At 37.9% G+C, this 18,847-nt stretch overlaps 4 protein-coding genes and 1 non-coding gene across 5 annotated transcripts; 3 read left to right on the top strand and 2 right to left on the bottom strand.

Moving 5' to 3' along the window:
* Positions 1 to 1,134: 1,134 nt before the first annotated feature.
* Positions 1,135 to 3,245, top strand: LOC108982276 (cell number regulator 1-like). The gene is made up of 4 exons (XM_018953598.2): positions 1,135 to 1,585; positions 1,687 to 1,758; positions 1,855 to 2,067; positions 2,967 to 3,245. Exons 1-4 carry the CDS (start codon positions 1,387 to 1,389, stop codon positions 3,041 to 3,043), a joined length of 561 nt encoding a protein of 186 aa, XP_018809143.1. The 5' UTR covers positions 1,135 to 1,386; the 3' UTR covers positions 3,044 to 3,245.
* Positions 3,246 to 6,043: 2,798 nt separating this feature from the next.
* On the bottom strand, positions 6,044 to 9,027 carry LOC108982275 (protein disulfide-isomerase SCO2-like). Its single transcript, XM_018953596.2, has 3 exons — positions 8,481 to 9,027; positions 7,310 to 7,436; positions 6,044 to 6,204 (listed from the first exon to the last, which is right to left on the bottom strand). Exons 1-3 carry the CDS (start codon positions 8,853 to 8,855, stop codon positions 6,131 to 6,133), a joined length of 576 nt encoding a protein of 191 aa, XP_018809141.1. The 5' UTR covers positions 8,856 to 9,027; the 3' UTR covers positions 6,044 to 6,130.
* A 447-nt stretch (positions 9,028 to 9,474) lies between these two features.
* LOC108982279 (probable LRR receptor-like serine/threonine-protein kinase At1g67720) lies at positions 9,475 to 12,828 on the bottom strand. The gene is made up of 9 exons (XM_018953602.2): positions 12,682 to 12,828; positions 11,780 to 12,335; positions 11,180 to 11,646; positions 10,928 to 11,063; positions 10,754 to 10,825; positions 10,525 to 10,593; positions 10,304 to 10,375; positions 10,113 to 10,184; positions 9,475 to 9,979 (listed from the first exon to the last, which is right to left on the bottom strand). Exons 1-9 carry the CDS (start codon positions 12,773 to 12,775, stop codon positions 9,973 to 9,975), a joined length of 1,545 nt encoding a protein of 514 aa, XP_018809147.1. The 5' UTR covers positions 12,776 to 12,828; the 3' UTR covers positions 9,475 to 9,972.
* Positions 12,829 to 13,031: 203 nt separating this feature from the next.
* TRNAR-CCU lies at positions 13,032 to 13,104 on the top strand. The gene has a single exon. It is a non-coding gene; the product is annotated as a tRNA-Arg (tRNA).
* Positions 13,105 to 14,448: 1,344 nt separating this feature from the next.
* On the top strand, positions 14,449 to 17,722 carry LOC108982285 (protein CYPRO4-like). Its single transcript, XM_018953612.2, has 2 exons — positions 14,449 to 16,220; positions 17,230 to 17,722. Exons 1-2 carry the CDS (start codon positions 14,586 to 14,588, stop codon positions 17,518 to 17,520), a joined length of 1,926 nt encoding a protein of 641 aa, XP_018809157.2. The 5' UTR covers positions 14,449 to 14,585; the 3' UTR covers positions 17,521 to 17,722.
* Positions 17,723 to 18,847: the final 1,125 nt, after the last annotated feature.

The following is an 18,847-nucleotide window of genomic DNA, read 5'->3' as shown; positions in this document are numbered from 1 at the left end:
TATCTTGTTGTGTATGATTAAATTGGTTATCAAAGTTTTTTTATTTTATTATTATCTTATCCAGAGTTTTACCTAGCAATTAGCGTATGCGTTTGGGTTGATTTGGACGCAGACGTTGAACGAAAAAAAGAAACACACACGCACACACCCTTCGTTTCTAGCATACATTTTTCCAAGGAAAAAAAATAGCCCGGGAGCATATAAGTTTCAGGCCAAAGAACAAACAGGAAGCTTAAACTTGCTTCGAGGGTGATCAGATTCACACCTCCAAGAAAAGAGATACTGAGAAATGGACGGCATTAAACTTGCTTGAGGCTTGGGAAGATAGACAGGTCCATTTAAATAAAGGAAAAAGCTAGGGAATCAGGGATCCCGCTTCCTTTTTTATTTTATTTTATTTTAAATTTAATGATTAAGTAAGAAAGTGTTGTTTAATAATAATTTTTTAAAACTATTTAATATTAATGACACCTAGCAATCGCTATGTTGGCCAACTTGGCCTCTCTTGACCACGTGTATTGACCTCGTATAAACGCATTCAGACTTGTTTTTTTATTTTTCCAACAACCCGACAAAACGTGTGGTGCAACGTGTTAAGAAATAATAGAAATGATTAAATCTATATTGCGTATCAGCTTAAATATTTAGAATAAGTCTCATAGACGAATTTTCTAAATTTAAATCCTAACTCTATATTTCACCCACTTTAGGTTAGCAGATATCAAGCTTCCATATTAACTCATTTGAGAACGTACACGAACAGCATAATTCACCTGTCCTCGTATGGTTGTCAGCTTGCTAAAACCAGATTTACATGCTATATACAATACTGATGTGGATGAATTGCATTAGTATATATAGTTCGAGTAATGATACATACACAACATATTATATAATAATAGTATAAAATATTATTATTTTTATAAGATATTTTATAAAAATATATATCATTTAAAATATTATTGTATAAAATGCTGTAAAAAAGGTCGTGCGTAAATCATTTTTCAAAATGTTAAAGATCCAATAATTGGGCCATCTCGCAATATATTATAAGCAAACAAGTGGCAGCCGGCTCGACTCTGTCAAACTTCTAGAATTTAATTGTGAAGGGGTCTGCATTTTACTTTTCAGAGTTGGTACTTCAAACCACCAATTGGTTTGGATTCTAGAAAGATATGTATATTATATTCTCAGTATTTGACGTTTCTCTTTTTATTTCATCACTTTGATTCACTTGCATAGAAATTTCTAAACCGTAGACCGGTTGACAAATTCCACCAAATGACCCTTCTCAACATAAATATCAACTATCAAGCCCCATTCCTTGTTTATCAAGACACAACAAATCGGTAGCTTACCATAATCTTTGCTCGGTTACCCATAAAAATGTATCCTTCAGCTCCTCCTGAGTATGATAAACACGCAGCTGAACACTATCCAGGTGCTGTCCCGGTTTCAGGAACTCCAAATACTGCTCCCCCACAACTCTATGCTCCTCCATATATACACTACGGGAGGCCGGTTCATGGTGGTGCAGTGAAATGGTCAACTGGTCTTTGCCACTGTTGTGATGATCCTGCAAATTGTAAAGATTTCAAACCCCATCTTGCTCAATCACCAATTTCTAGAAATAAACATATCAAATCCTGTTTCATTTATTCACACTTTCACTTTTGTATTTTTAAGGTTTTACTACTTGCTGCTGCCCTTGCATCACATTTGGACAGATCGCTGAGATAGTAAACGAAGGTTCTCCATGTAAGCCTTGGAAAAATAACTTGCTCATCATTTAGTTTGATAATATGGAACGATTGTTAGAGTGGTTTCTTTGTATTGATTGATCGTATCTTACAGCTTGTGTTCTAAGTGCCGCGATCTATGCTCTTCTGGGTCTTACTGGTTTCGCCTGCTTGTACTCCTGCTGTAATCGCTCAAAACTGAGGGGGAAATATGACTTGGAAGAGGCACCTTGTGCAGACTGCTTAGTGCACTTCTGCTGTCCGGCTTGTGCTCTGTGCCAAGAATACAGAGAGCTCAAGCATAATCGTGGGTTTGATATGGGAATAGGTATGATAGCTTCTTGGTTATCAATTTTTTATTTCATTAATTTTTTTTTCTTTTTTAACAACAATCTCTAATCAACTTTGAAATCTTCTTTTTCTTCGTGATGGTCAGCAACTCAAACATGTTATACTTCTTATTTCCAAATTAATTGTTGAAGAAAACCGTTGGTTTCTCTTTGAAGATAGAGATATCTTTTTTAGGTCCTGTTTAAATAAAAAACGATTTCATCTCATATTATTATTACAATTTTTATAAATTTTCATACAAAATATAATAAACAATTTAATTTTTTCAAATTCTAAAATAATAATAATATTTAAAAATAATATTCTAATAATATTTATTCAACTTTTAACTTTCATCTAAAATTTTCATCTTATTTCACTATCCAAACGGGGCATATTCGTTTATTTTCACAACTTCTCTCATATTATCTTATTTAATCATTACAATTTTTTTAAATTCTTATACAAAATAAAATAAACAATTCAACTTTTTTAAATTTCAAAACAAAATTAATTTTAAAAATATATATTTTAATAATATTTTATTTAATTTTTAATTTTAATATCAACTCATCTTATTTTATCTATGAAAACAAACGAGGCTACTGGTTACACATGATGCAATCCTGATTTCTGAGATCATGATATTCCCCATCTACCATATGCATGCCAAATTGGAAAAACTATATTCTGTCATCACATCTTGATTTTGTTTACTCAGAAGATTGCGAAAGATTTTGTATGGATATGGAAAGTTGATATTTTTTTTTAGTTTTTCTATATTTTTGCCTTGACCTGATACTTTCTTTTATTCAATCCACTTTAATTCTTTCTCGGGGCTTCATTTATTTATTTTTATGGGAACTTATTTCTTGTGGGTGGTTGTTGGAAATGAAGGATGGAAAGCCAACGAGGACAGACGAAGGCGGGGAGTTACAATAGCTCCAACAATGGCACCAGGCATGACAAGGTGAAATGGAAAACCGAGACCCCTTTGCTGTTGATCCTCTCTGCTTCCTTGCTGCGTGCAGTTTCTTTTTTCAGTTGTATCGTTATTGTTGGGGGTGTTTGAATGGTTATTGGCATCAGAGAAGGAAAAACGTGAAATTTGTACTAATGTAGCAGCCTGTGTAAACAACATATATTATGTTTATGGTACTCTCATTTCTAAGCGTATTGGTGATGAAAAACTGTTGGAAGTATTTTCAATTTAAGTAATTATATATTATATTTATTAATAATATTTTTGAATTGATTTTAGAAGTTATGAATTATTTTGGAAAGAAAGAATATATAGAAAGTTTATAAAATTTATTATATTTTGGGTCTGTATTTGCATCATAAGCCAGGCTTAGTGGTATTAATGCCTTGGGTTTACCCAAAAGGCTTGGGTTTGAGTCACCCCAATGAAAATGAGAGTTTTGATTGATTTATGGAGAGAATGGCTCAAAAGAGTGATTGTATCCTTTGGGGCAAGAAGAAGTTGTTGATGGAGTTGCTTGTAGTTTTCTAGAGTAGACGATAATTCACGTCTTCTCTCTCTCTCTTTTTCCTGGCATACTCAACATCAATCTCGATGAAAAAAAAATAGAACTTGGTTGCGATTAGAGCCTGGTTCCCTAGCTTTTTTGGGGGGCGGAGGGCTAGACTAACTACATCTACATCTAGGCAGTACTTTTTCTATTATCACGACATGGACTCGGGGACTGTATTGATTACCAAGGTGATGATATTTCTTTCTGGACTGTGTTTGTCTTTAGTGTGGTCTTGTTACGACCAAACGGTAGAGTTTCTTTTTAGCTTTCTTTTAGATTTGGCCTGAACTGTTTGGCAGATTCCCACACGTTACGCACCCGTTCACCACTTTGTTCTCAACTGTTCCCACCTCTTGGGTGAGACAAGCTACCTTTAGTAGCTAGGAGCCTCTTTTCCTTCTGCCCAGCTCCCTGAAAACAACGTTCGACTTGCATGTGTTAAGAATATAGCTAGTGTTCCTTCTGAGCAAAGATCCCTTCGCCGCTTGAGCTGTATACGAGGGAACTCGCATGTGCGGTTCTTTGAGGGGGGGGGGGGCATCCTATCCCAATAGCGTATATTTGGAGCTCAATATGAAATCCTATTTTCTTGCAAGACTAGTTTGGATAAGGGAAAACTCTAGAGATTGCTTCGAAGTAAGATCCTTGCGTTGACCCTATCCTGAACCAGAATCGTGGGGCATTGTAACGCACATTGAAAGAAACTTTCTCTCATTAATTTTTGTTTTGCAACTCCTTTTGCACTAACAAAAACAAGTGTAGTTTGTGTTATCACTGTTCAACATGATCTATATATCCATCCAAATAGGTCCAAAAACTAGAAAAAAATGTGATTAACTTAGCATTTACAGCAGAGGCATTTTCCCGGTTAATTAGCATTGATCCATCCAGAAAATGCTAATAATTAAGGATAACACGAACCAATCGTACATCATGCAGCAGAGGGCACAAACATTCAAACTTGGGTAAAGTGATGAATAGTCCAAGCTTGTATTAATTTAATATATGCTGTCAAATAATAATCAATAATTATTTTATTTTTAAGTTAGTAAATGATAAAATTTGATTTGTAAAATTCAAATTCTCCACACCCAAAAAGCGCACCGCAATCAGCATATGCTTGATGGGAAGAATAGAATCGGTGAATTTCGAAACCCAGCTCTCTACGAGGATGATGAAAAGCTGAAGGCATCTATTGGGATGAAAGAAGCAGGTTAGGCATCCATTGGGACGAAAGAAGCAGGTTATGTACCGGACACGATATGTTCTTCATGACATCTATCAGGAGGCCAAGGAGCAGGCCATGCTCGATCTATCATAGTGAGCGCTTGTTTGACAATTGCATATGGTCTGATCAGTACTCCAACAAGGACGCCTCTTAGGATCATCACGAACCTCCGTATCTGCGACGACTGTCATAATGCCAAAGATCATGTTCAAGATCGTTGGGAGGGAAGTAATTGTTAGGGACAATAAACGGTTTCATCCAAGATCCAAGATCTATTATATTAATAATTAAGTAATTGTTATGTTCTTTACGTAGAAAATACGCACGGAAGTTTCTTATGACAAATTATGGCATGTTCCTTAGGACAAAATTGAAGCAAACAACGCGTTCACAAGCTTGGCATCGTTCTTAATTAGGTGTTTCTGTTATATAATTCTCTATTTTTCGGAAAATCTTTGGCACTTTTCCTATCATATTGCCCTTTCCAAATGCTCTCTGAGCATGGCCTGCTACTCCTGTTGAGAAATCTTCCAGCCTTTATTGAAATCAAATTTGTCAAATACTTGCTTCATCACATCCTTATTAACCTGCAAATTAGCAGTTTTCAAGCCGGATGAGATGGTTTCCTCAACAACTTCGTTTTAGAGAGATTGAATCGGAAATCGAGGAAGCTAATAGCCTAATATATGACGTTTTCAAAGTATTTATGGAAGAAATTAGCTGTCTTTAAATAAGCTTTAGGGGATACATGAAAGAGCATATCAAGGAACAAAAAAAAAAAAAAAAGGATGCATGAAAGATTATTTGGCTCCCACTGCTGGAGGATAAAGCAACCAAAAGGTAAGCATTTTAATGACATAACTATAGGCACACGCGGGACAAACCGACGTGGTTACAAAAGAATAGAATACATTCTTCGCAAAAAGTACATTTCTCTATGAGTTTTGCTACGTACAAGCAAGTTTGCGCACCAATCTGCGTACTAATATTGTTGCCTTCATATTCTAAATTTAAATTAGCATTGTTTTCAATAAAATCTACTTTCTGACCAATCATATTGAATTGGTGCACGTATTAGTGTGCAGAATCGCTTACAGTTAGATTTTTCATTTCTTCTATTGGCTTGTTCTGCATAGTCTCCTTCCCAATTCAAGGAAGTTATCTTTCCCGGTATAGAAACCCAAAGGTGGTTAGTCTACATGCAAACTGTATTGAACAAGAGGATAAACAATATCAAAATGATTGTATGGTATAGTTCCCGGAATCCTTAAAAAGAATCAAAACTATATTTGTTTTAATCATGGTGGTCTTCCATTATCTAAATCCTCCATTACTTCAATGTCCTTGCGAGCTGTTATCTTCTGCACATATCCTGCAATCATGAAAACTATCTGTGTGAACTCCAGAACGCCCACGCAGCTACTCTAATCAAGCACCAATAATTTTCTTTGGCCGTTTAAACACCTAATAATTCACTTGACCAGTTTTCATAAGGAAATATGCTTGATATTTGATAATAATCATAGTTTGAGAAAGGCAAGCTATATATTCAATAGGTGCCCATCAACATGCAAGTAAACACAAGAAGTAACCACACCAAGATCAGAACATAACTTTAAGGGAATCTATTACACCTGCAGAACATAAAATTCTTTAAACTGTTTAAGCATAATAAAAAAACCTAAATACAAAGTAAAACTCAAACTTGAACTTGGAACCTTATGTCCAAACTTATTTTCCCTGCTTTCTAATGCGTCAAAATTGAGAATGTAGAGCCCCCTTGCCAAACTTTTTTTCTTAGCCTTAGCTTTGCCAATACCAACCACCTAAGAACAAGTTACTGGCAAGTGAAGGGACACCCCAACAAAAAGAAAGAAGACCAAAGACCAGATATCATTGACTACGCAAAACAATAGTGGAGATAGTGCACGTTATAGTTAATCTAATTCTGAGATAACGGAATTTGTTTACTGAGGAGCTCCCATATCCATCTGGTATGTTGACTGACCTACCAAAAGCTACATTAAACTCATCCAAAAAGCAACAGAGGCTCGACCCTACTGCAAGAATAGCCAAGTAACACCAAACAGATTACCCATTACTGTGTGATCAGAACCAAGACTAACATCATACATCAAAGAAGACCCTTCATGATCCAAAGAACATGCTATCTAACCATGCACCTGAAAACCATCCCCATTTTAAAGATAACATGTTTCATGCACAGTTCATTATGGATATTTTCTTTGTAAAGTTTCATGAATCCTGTAGATCTCTCTTGCTTTGTAACCTACACGTTGAACATATAGCACCACTGGATCATCATTATAACTAAAAATAGAAAATGGTAAGATAAGCAGGTGCTTAAAGTCATAACAGGTAAGCACCACTTCTAGCCTTTGAACATGTTATAAAAATCCTCATTCAATGTAATAAATTATAAATTCCTCAGAAGTACTCGATAAGAAGAAGAATACCAATTCCCGCACAAGGTAAGCATTTGCAGATGATCTCTTTTCCTCTTTTATTATAATAGCTGGCAAATCCGGATCCTTGGCAACTTCGACATTTTCCTGTCCATTCGTACACGACTTCCTTGCAATCCTGTAAACCCAAAATGAATCAGACTCCAATGATTCATGTTTCTAGGTTTTATTTTCCTGCTTTGTGAATGTGAGGGAGGAACAGGGGGAACTGCCATAGTGGTGATCTTTTGGTTCTAAAAGTTTGGACACCAAGTTTTAAAGGTTCAAAACCGTCACACACAAAGACGATGCTCCTTTGGCATATTTCATATGCGATTCTTCCAGGATGTGAATTGCCAATCATATGGGAAAAATAGAAACTTTGAACAAGAACAAAAAAAGAAATAAAGAGGAAGCCACAACAGGCCCACATGTGACGATGAAGAAGTATTAAACCTTAGCATACTCAATGTGGCTCCTAATATACCTCACCTTTACTACTGTAGTTTGGTTTTAGGCTTTATTAAATTGAATTGTTCGCTCATGAAATTGAAATGAGTCATTGTTTTAGATTCTCCGTCTTGGAACCAAGCCAATTTTGGAGCAGCTGTGGGGTAATGGAACCAACCAGCAAAAAGCTCCTAATCCAGTCGTATACCACCACCGATAAACACCAGAATAAGCCGTCCAGTGTGTGCTCTTGATCACAATCACTAAATGGGCGGACTGGCTGGCTACCCTTTTATCAATCTCGGGCCGCTCAGTGCCACTATTGATGCAAGTTGTAAGGAGTCTTGGTCTCGAGTTGAGCTGGGCTGAAAACGCCTTTTCTACCTTATTAGAAAATAACAAGGGCTGCAATCTTTCTAAAGCGGTAACGTAGCAAGAAAACGGATGCGCTCACGCGCAACGTTTTTCTAAAGCTCATTGCTTGTTGCATGATAATTCAATAAAAGTTTGAGCGAAAAATGTGAAGACTCAGAACCTCTTCGTCTCAAATTTCTTTTTAAACATTTTACAATTGGAAAGTGGAGGAATTGCAAGCACTAGTAAGCTATATCTGCAATTCAAGTTCAACCCCCCAAACCAAAAGGCCTCCTAACATTAGAAAAGAGTAACAATAAAAAAGAATAAAAAAGTTGAATGCAAGATTTAGATAAATTTGGAAGAGATAATATAAAACCTGAACTTGGGGATCGCACCGGAGGCGTCGATCGATCTCTTCGGGTGGGACCGGAGAAGAATCCGGATAGGTCATTGGAAGCGGAAGAGCGTCGCTATCGTCATCCAAGTAGCTATCTCCCCAACGAGACCATTTCTTCTTCTCTCTGGCATTAACTTTCACGCTGTTGTTACCGGCTGCGCCGCTCCTAGACGAGCCGTCCTTGGCGGCTGCGTCAACGTCGTGGCCGATACGGACGCCGGATATTTCGGCCGAGGAGGGGAAGTGGAACCACCGGGGGAACGAGGGGCCCACCGGGATGTCCCCGGTGGCGCGGCAGCGGAGGGCGGAAGGCTTAGCTGGGAAGAAGAGAGAGGTAGGGTATAAAGCAAACATTCGGTTTGAGACTACCGTTATAAGGAGAAACAGAGAGAGGAACTTGGAAATGGTGGTGCGAGCTAGGTGGCCGTTGGTTTTTGACAGTTTGCAGTTATTTTTTTCACACTGGCTTCCCTTCTCTTCCCTTCCCTTCCCTTCTGTGAATTTTGTGAAGTGGAAGTTTGGGTGTAGTTCGTCGGTGACGGGGTCCACGTTTTGGTAGTACCATTCTAATAACGGCGACTTCTACGACAAAAGTTTGCTTAGGCCACGTTTTCAATTTTTCCTTTTAAGGCCACAATGTCGCCATGATAAGTCTAGATAAGAGCTTGTTTAGGCAGTGATATGAAATCATAATTTTATGAAAAGTGTAAAATAATTTGTAAATAGTAGTGAGATAGTTTGAGTTGATTATTTTTTGAGCTTTGAATAAAGAGAAGAAAAAGTTGAATAAAACATATTATAAATTTAAAATATTGTAATAATATAATTTTATAATATTATTTTTTTTATAGATTTAAAAAAATTAGAATTATTTTTTATATAAAATGAGATCCGATGATAATTTTGTATCTCATCTTAACCCCAAACCTGCCCTAATATCAAATATTACCTCATAATATGGCCCAACCATGCATTTAGGCGAAATTGCACAAAAGCTCCCATAATCTCACATGATTAATTACATATAATATAGATCACGAAACATAAACATGATATATAAACTGGAGAAAGTCAAACGCAATAACGTACGGACAATAATTAAGTTTCATATATATATATATATATTGGTTTACTCATGAAACTGATGTTGCAGGCATGTTTTAGTTTGTTGATTTAGCATCAATGATCATGATGCATGCTGACCCTGAATAATAGTGAAGTAGTGAGAAGCAAGACACAAACATGTAGACCTTCATGATCTTAGACCAATGCCAATCAATCTCGACACACCCTCTGCCTTCCTCGGCCGGCTGCAGCTACAATGGTAGAACTTGTTTCTGTTTGATCATCACCCTAGCTAGGCTTGTACTAATTAATTAAGTGGTGCGCAGAATTATCTGTTAGCACTGATCTCCTGATCTCTCATGCATCCATCTCTATCATATATAGTCTTGCTTATTTCTGCATATCCCTACAACCTGCAGATCAATTAATAAACCAGAATTTTAATGTCAGGACTCGAAGTCAATATATAATAGGACCTGCAATTAGCTAAATTAAATTAATTAGACAAAAAATTAAGAACCAAGACGATGTTTAATTTGTGCTTACCGAATATTAATGTCTTTTCTCTTTTGTAGTGAAGGTGGAATTTTACCATCAAGATTGTTATTTTGGACGAATCTGTTAACAAATCATTTCATCAAACTAGTTACCAGCTCTCCTTATTAACAGTAAAAAGGAGGGTTACAACGTCATTTGGCCGTAGCTTTTCTGATCATGGCAGTAGTAGTACTACTTACATCTCATGTAGTTTAGCCAGTTGGCCTAATGATTGAGGAATTTGTCCTTCCAACTTGTTGTTCTCCAAATGGCTTCACCAGATTCACAAGGAAACGGGGGGGAAAAAGAAGCAAGAAAGAAAAATCAACATGAGATCGATCACGATGTTACGTACTATGTATAAAAGAAAAGCTAAGAAATGACAAGCATTAATGAAGCATGAAGGTAGCAGCTAGCATACAGAGTTTGTAGTACTTTCAATGAGCCCATTTCTGGGATGGTGCCGGAGAGCTTGTTCCCCCCAAGCCAACTGCATGCATGCAAGCAAATAATTCCAATCAACAGGCATCATGAATATGAAGCTAGGTGATCATGTGATATTATCATGAGATGGAAGCCTCCAGCTGGTACGGATGGAGTGGGACATACAGCATAATTATGAGGAGGAGGAGTACTAGATCATTACTTACAGATGGGCGAGTCCAGTTAACTTGGAAATGCTTGATGGCAGTGAGCCGGACAGCCCAGCATTTGTTAAATTCCTTCATATTATAAAAAACAACAAAAATTAGTTCTTGATTACCGTATAATCAATAAAAAGCTGGATAAATGTAACATTAACTACTATACGTATGAAAGCTTACAGAGTGACAATGCGAGCAAATTGTCCCTTGGAACATGCAACTCCAGTCCATGAATTCTCTCTAGGTAAGCAAGGATCACCCCTCCAATCGGAAGGTGGGCTGTCCAAGTTTCTGGCGAACTCATCCATGGCCATCACTGAAGAAAATTACAAGAAATTTAATGACTAAAGCAACGCAAAAAAGTAATAAATCTGTAGTATAAAAAATATATGGTGCAGGTATATATATGTAATGGCTTAAGGGGGCAATTACCATCTCTAGAGATAGTCCTTCCACCAAGAGGAAGAATCTGAAATAATTCACCAGCACTGATGACAGGTCCAACGGGTATCCCAGTTGCAGGAGTCAATACAATTTTGGTCTGCCCAGAAAGAGGCCATTGCGTAGCGTAGACGGTGACTCCACTGGCCGTGACATTAAGATCGGTGTAGAAAATCCGGCCATTGAGAGAAACATTGAAGACTCTCCAGCTGTATGGACTCGGGTTCCGATTGTCCTGAAAATAGAGTGAGATGTAGTAGCTAGTGCTAGGGAGGGCCAAAGGTGGCCACTGGATTTGGAGTTCCTTTCCTCGGCTTGTTGTGATTGAAGTTTGGAAAGCCTTTGCTGGTGGGAGGTTCCAAAAGTCTGAAGAAGTTACATTGGAGTGGCTTATGACAACTGGGTTGATCCCGTCATTGAATGGTTGCCATAACCGGTTGAATTCGTCGTCTGGATAACTAGGAAACATATATGTTTGCATTTTCACCATCAGAACTTTCTCAAGCTTCTATTCCACATTCTTTTTCTTCATTATTCTATATATAGATAGATAGATAGATAGATCAACAAGAAGTTGATTTCCGGTCATACCTTATCATGTCATCCTTATCACTTCCAAAGGTACTCCTCGCAACCGTGATGAGCGCATACTTGCTAAAATCCGTGGTGTTATACATGGAATCCTCCAAGTACTCGAGCTCAAGAGCCGAGATAAAGGGGCTGGAAACAGTCTTCTGGTTCCTCGCCAAGCACACACTCAGCGTCTTCCCCATGGCCATAACCACCACCTCATAATAAGAACTAAGTCCGTTCGCATAGTCCTCGGTGGTGTTGACTGTGCTCCACTTAGTCCCGTCCACAATCTGGTCGAACACCGGCGGCTCCTTCCCTCCATCGAAACCTCCGTAATAGTACGTCGTCCTCAACAGGTACTTCCCTCCTTTGGTCACAGGAATCACATAGCAATATTTACGTGCGCTCGTGTCGGGAAAATACCGCAAGGTGGATAGTACGGGCAACAGGCCGTCTGGGGTTTTGAGGGTGGTTATGTTGCCGACTGATATGAAACCCTCGTCCGTGATGTACTTTAGGCTGCCCGAGGTTACCTCACCAGACGAGCCCGCAGTACCGCAGTTTAGGAGATAACCTATACGCGCGTTTACGTACGCATTCATCCAACAAAAGAAAAATTATAGGAAAAAGAAGGAGAAAATTATTGATTGATATTTAGTATAGTTCTTCAAAGTAAATGTATGATAAGCTATTTATATTATACGTTACCGAGCATATATAATAGATTTACCCTGGAGAATACATAGTTGATCGTAGGCATGCAGTACTTTTTGTATCATCAATGAATGAACATCATGTTATGATTTAATTTTCTATTGTCTTCTTCTCTTGAGCAAAAGTGTGATCTATGAATCACTTACCCAAAAAATGAAAAAAAAAAAAAAACTTGGGAGAGAGAGAGAGAGAGAGGAATGCAGTACCTCTAATGTCAGGAACTCTAATGTCAGGAACTGGGATAGAGTGGACGAGGAGAGGGATGCTGACAAGCCATAGGAGGAATACGGAGAGTTTCATATTCTGGGTATTAATGGCACCCAGAAATGAATGCAGACCGGGAAGTTTTTGGATTATTTGTTTTTTTGAAAGAAAGAGAGAAAGGTGGGGTGGGGAGCATCGTCAAGTTCGGGATTCACAGGCGGGCTCCACGGGTCGAGGACAGCGCTTGAAGAGAGTGGTGGGATTTTGAGAACATGTTGACCAGGTCAGTTCAGTTATCATTACAATTTTATAATTCTAAATATTAAAATTAGAAACGATAATAGAAACAAAAGCGCCTGTAGCTCAGTGGATAGAGCGTCCGTTTCCTAAGCGGAAGGTCATAGGTTCGACCCCTATCTGGCGCGATGGGCCCTTTTTAGTAGAAATAGCACAGCCGATTGACATGTCGTTTTTAAGAGTATTGGATTAGTTAAAGTATATTTTTAATGAATACAAGATGAATTTAACATTTAACTATTACATTCACATAAATTTCTACATTAAAATAGTTATTTTTTCATTATATGATAATAAAATAATATAAGATAAATTTAACTTTGACTATTCATACCAAATCTCTAAATTGGATTATCCATTTATTCATTATATAGTAATAAATAATTAATAATTTTGAAAATTTTTTAATTATGAATTTATTTTATTTTATCATATTTTACTATTTATAATATTATATATTAATTAGTAATTGTATTCTAATTATATTTTTTCAATTGTCATTTAAAATGGAGAGAGAAATAATTGATATTAAAAGGAGAGATAAATAAATAATATAAAAAGGATTTGATGAATGAATAGTGTGTTCTAAATTTAGAAATTAATTTGGATATTACTGTAGCTATATTTCAAATAATTCAATGTGAGCAATTTACTGACCTAATAGCTAAATTTTCATTAGATTTAACTTTTAACTAATTCAATGAAAATGCTCTAAGAAGTATGAGATATATGATTTGGAACTGGATATAAAAATAATATATTAAATCATATCAATTTATGAATTGAATTTTATCATCATTCACACCTAATTTTTATTTTTTTTCTTATTAAATATGTAGTGTATTAATAATGAATAGAATAAATCTATATAATAACAATAATTTTGTAATTTAAAATAACATATTAAATCGTATCAATTTATGAATTGAATTTTATTCATCATTCACATGTCACACATAATTTTTTATTTATTTTTATTAAATATGTGGTGTATTAATGATGAATAAAAGAAATTAATTAGTTTAAAAAAGAATAAAAATATATATGTAATGTGTGAAAATGAAAAATAGCAAAACTCAAATGAATTTACTTGATTACATTTTTGTATCTAAAGTATTTATCTCTCTTTAATGTCCACTTAGAAGTACTAAATATCATGAGGAACACGTGGGATTTCATTAACAAAGCAGGATGAAATAGCTTAAAGATGAAAGAAGTAAAAGATAGAAAAACCCCCTTCTTCATAAATATTTTCCATTATAGTCTAGATAATATATTTTTTTAAAGACGTTACAGATTATTACATATTTGTTCTATTTTCATCTGATCACGAACATGGTAATACTAAAAGTACACCATCTATTAATATATGAACATAGTTTATGGTAGAACATTACATTAAAAAAAAAAACCTTTTTCTTAAAAAGAAATTAAAAAAACAATTAATGAAACCAGTTATAGGCGGGGGACACATTCCGTATCGCCAGGTCCCAAACTAACTGCTCCTGAGATCGCCAAGTTCAAACATTTCTGAAATTCCGCACTCAAATCATTTCTTATAAGCTTTCGACGATCTTATCGACATTTTCACTCTCTATCTCTGGCTACGATGGGTACCTCTCAGAGCCGCGACGGCTTCGACTTGGCTGACTCCGATTCGGACCAATACACTGAAGAGGAAGAGGAAGCGGATGAGCAGGAGCAATACGACGACAGCGAGGACCAACAAAAGCCCCAAATCTCGCCGGCGACCCAAGCTAATTCCAAATCCCTAGCCGAGGTCGACGCCAAGCTCAAATCCCTGAAGCTCAAGTACGGTGCCTCTTTCTCTCCTTCCTCATCGCAAAACCTTTATTCGACGAATTCCGTCAAGCTTTACCTCCACATCGGTGGCAACACCCCCAAAGCCAAGTGGATCGTCTCGGACAAGCACGCGTCTTATTCCTTTGTCAGAACCTCCAAAATCGACGGTGAGGATGATGAAGATGAACCGGACGACGCTATGGGACAGTCTTGGTGGGTACTGAAAGTGGGGTCCAAGGTTCGTGCTAGGGTTTCGACGGAGATGCAATTGAAGTTGTTCGGCGATCAGCGCCGCGTCGATTTTGTATCCAACGGCGTGTGGGCCTTGAAGTTCCCCACCGACCAGGCGTTTAGGAAATTCGTCTCTGAATTTCAGGATTATTTGTTTGAGAATGTGCACGGGCTCAAAGCGACTGAGGAAAACAAGATTAAGGTTTACGGGAAAGAGTTCATTGGGTGGCTGAAGCCCGAGGCGGCGGACGATTCGATGTGGGAGGATACAGACGATGGCGGCGAGCCGGAAACACCTATTCGGGCGAGCCAGGACTTACTAGAGGAGTTTGAGGAGGCGGCGAATGGTGGTGTACAGAGCTTGACACTGGGAGCACTGGATAACAGCTTCTTGGTGAACGATATAGGTGTGCAGGTTTACAGGAATTTTAATCGTGGAATCCATGGGAAAGGTGTTTCTGTCAAATTCGATGCTGGGAACTCGAGTTCCGGCCGATTGTCTACCCCGAAAAAGGCGTTGCTGATGAGGGCCGAGACGAATATGCTCCTTATGAGTCCATTGAATGAAGGGAAGCCCCACGCCACCGGGCTGCAACAGCTTGATATTGAGACAGGCAAGATTGTTACGGAGTGGAAGTTTGAGAAGGATGGGGCTGATATTACAATGAGAGATATCACCAACGATACTAAGGGGTCCCAATTAGATCCGTCGGAGTCGACCTTTTTGGGGTTGGATGATAATAAGTTATGTCAGTGGGATATGCGTGATCGTAGAGGAATGGTTCAGAACATTGCGATGGCAAATTCACCAGTGTTGCATTGGACGCAGGGGCATCAGTTCTCGAGAGGGACGAATTTTCAGTGCTTTGCGACGACCGGGGACGGGTCGATTGTTGTTGGTTCTCTTGATGGGAAAATAAGGTTGTATTCGAAGTCATCGATGAGGCAGGCCAAGACAGCTTTTCCTGGGCTCGGCTCACCGGTTACAAATGTGGATGTTACGTACGATGGGAAGTGGATTTTAGGCACGACTGACACCCATTTGATCCTCATCTGCACTCTGTTTACCGACAAAGATGGGAGGACAAAGACTGGATTTAGTGGTCGAATGGGGAACAAGATTCCTGCTCCTAGGTTGTTGAAGCTGACTCCTCTGGATTCGCATTTGGCTGGGACAAATAATAAATTTCACGGCGGCCATTTCTCGTGGGTAGGCATACTATATCCCCTTTATACGTTTCAACCCTTAATTGTTCTGTAATATATCTACATAAGACCGTAGTTTGTTATATGTTTTTAAGTGGCAACTGACGACTGGCGAAGTTGTTCATTGCCCTGTCAGTTCGAATGGAATTCACATACAAGCTTGCACTATTAATTTTAAGATTTTGGACAAATAACTGGAGAGTGCTATTTTGTATTTGCTGAGAACTCGCATGCACTAAGTAAAGGTTCTGATCTGGTGCTAAGTTGTGATGGACATCTTGCATAATAGAAAGGTAGTGTGCTCATAATTAATAGCTTCTTGAGGTTTGTTCTTTATATATGGTTGTTGTCTTATCTATCCTTTTTTTTAAATCTGATCCGGAAGAAGGAAATGGTAAAGAAGAACATTTCTATCTTGTGGAGACAGCACACAATTTTCTGTTTTCGGGAGGGGAGATATTTGGTTTAGAGAAATGATTTGTACTAGTCCCAATTAGATAAGCCTCCCAATTAGATAAGCCTTAAATAGACAAGTCTCGCGTAGGCTTTAGTGTGATCCACTTTTTTACAAAGGATATGCTTGTCTATTTGGGACTTATACCTGGCTAGGATGCACTGTTACCATCCGAGATTGGACCATGCATAGACACTGAAATGATGGGTGATGATCTTCAGTCATAAAGAATGAATCCTGAAATATCTGATGGCGAAAAACGAATGGAAATATAATTTTCTGTAAACTCCGTAGATAACTTTTACTGTTGTTTGTGCATATGATTTGACTTTTAGTTAACAGTGCTTAGGTTTATAGTTTCATTTTGTGTGCTCAAAGTTGGGGCCTAGGGGGGTTCTGTTAAACTACCTATTTCCAGTTGAATTAGATTAATTATTTGCCGTTTACTCAGGGTGTTTTTTGGAACTTATGATAAATACTGCTTTTTTTATCATTTAGTTGGTGAAAAAATATTACCCAAAACTTATGGATTTGTTTCATGTGCAATATTGGCTTTTAGGTAACTGAAAATGGAAAACAAGAGCGCCACCTGGTTGCAACGGTGGGCAAGTTCAGCGTGATATGGGACTTCCAGCAGGTGAAGAACAGTGCTCACGAGTGCTACAGGAATCAGCAAGGCCTTAAAAGCTGTTATTGTTACAAGATTGTGTTGAAGGATGAGTCCATTGTTGAGAGCCGTTTCATGCACGACAAGTTTGGTGTTAGCAGTGATTCTCCAGAAGCTCCACTGGTGGTGGCAACCCCTTTGAAAGTTAGCTCTATTAGTCTCTCTGGTAAGCGACAAGATTGACAACTAATCTTTGTTTACCTAAAGTTGCATTCTTGTTCTTGTCCGATTTGTGTGCATTCATTCAGGCTTGCTCTCATCTGTATTTAGATCTCTCTCTCTCTCTCTCTCTCTCTCTCCCTGCTTATCTTGCCTGTTGCTTGTATTTACATGAATTCTTTGTTACACTTATACTACGTGACAAAAACGTTGGGATTGAAAATCATTGGTGGTGTGGATATTACGCAAGAGTGATGAGGGTTGTCATAGATAGGGATATTGAGTGTCTCACCACTTTAAATTTTGGCATATATATCGAACCAATCGACCCATCCCTCTCCCTTCTGGCACCATACCTTTCTCAGGGTGAACCTCTTTTTCAAATCAACTTGTTTGTTTCGCATTTTATCCCTCTTGTACACAATCAACTACGGACGTGCGGAATCCATGTTACCACTCCATCTCAATAAATAAATGATTGATAAATATTTTAACTACAAAGATATCCTACAACAGTAAACTCACAAACTGAAATATATAAACAACAACAAAAATCCCTCCCCCGAGGCCCCAGGCGTGAAGGAGCCAAGGAGGAGGAAGGGACCCCTTCCTCACCCCCCATATTTGGTGACTTCAATCACACCACCTAGGAGACTACTTCTCAAACGCGGGCCACCTTGTGGCTACTCGGAGAAATATCACCTCTAGGATGAGATTCAGACCACCCCTCGGTTGCTTGTGCAGAGAGAGGGATGTTCTTTTTATTTTTAATTATTTTGATTTTAAATTGTTAATATTGTCTTAATATTTTGGTACTTGTTTTGTTTTTGTTTTTAAAGTTTTTTTTAAAAATAATTTCTCAAAATCATTATATATTTTATTAATAAATATTTTTAAATCCACTTATTATCTATATATTTTTTGGATGATAAAATATATTTTGCACAAGAAACTTACAATCATTGTCCAAAAAAATACTCGACTTTGAGTTTGAACCCCACATTTCCTCTCTCTTACTTTTATTTCAAATGATAGTGTTGAAGTCGTGTTTCACAGCCTGAGTAACTCCACGTTGTTGGGCTCAGTCTGGGTCTTGTTGAAATAGAGAGTGGGGGCTCGGGACGCCGTGGTACTTCCGATACCTAAGTCAGTCATTGAAATAGAGTGATGAAACAAGTGAAAGAAGAGAGTACTCAATTAGAGAGAGTAATACGTTTAAGTGTGAAAAAGTCTGAACCCCTCCCCTAGCTGAGGGATGGGGTATTTATACCTGGCCGGGGCGACCCCCGAGATGGAGGTGGTGCGTGTGTCACTTCGTACTGGGTTGGGTGTCCCTGTCATCTCTCTGTTG

Source organism: Juglans regia, chromosome 16, assembly GCF_001411555.2.
Source record: "Juglans regia cultivar Chandler chromosome 16, Walnut 2.0, whole genome shotgun sequence".
In the NCBI taxonomy this organism is placed as follows: Eukaryota; Viridiplantae; Streptophyta; class Magnoliopsida; order Fagales; family Juglandaceae; genus Juglans; species Juglans regia.
The sequence above is the reverse complement of the archived record's forward strand: the minus strand, read 5'-3'. Positions and strand labels throughout refer to the sequence as shown.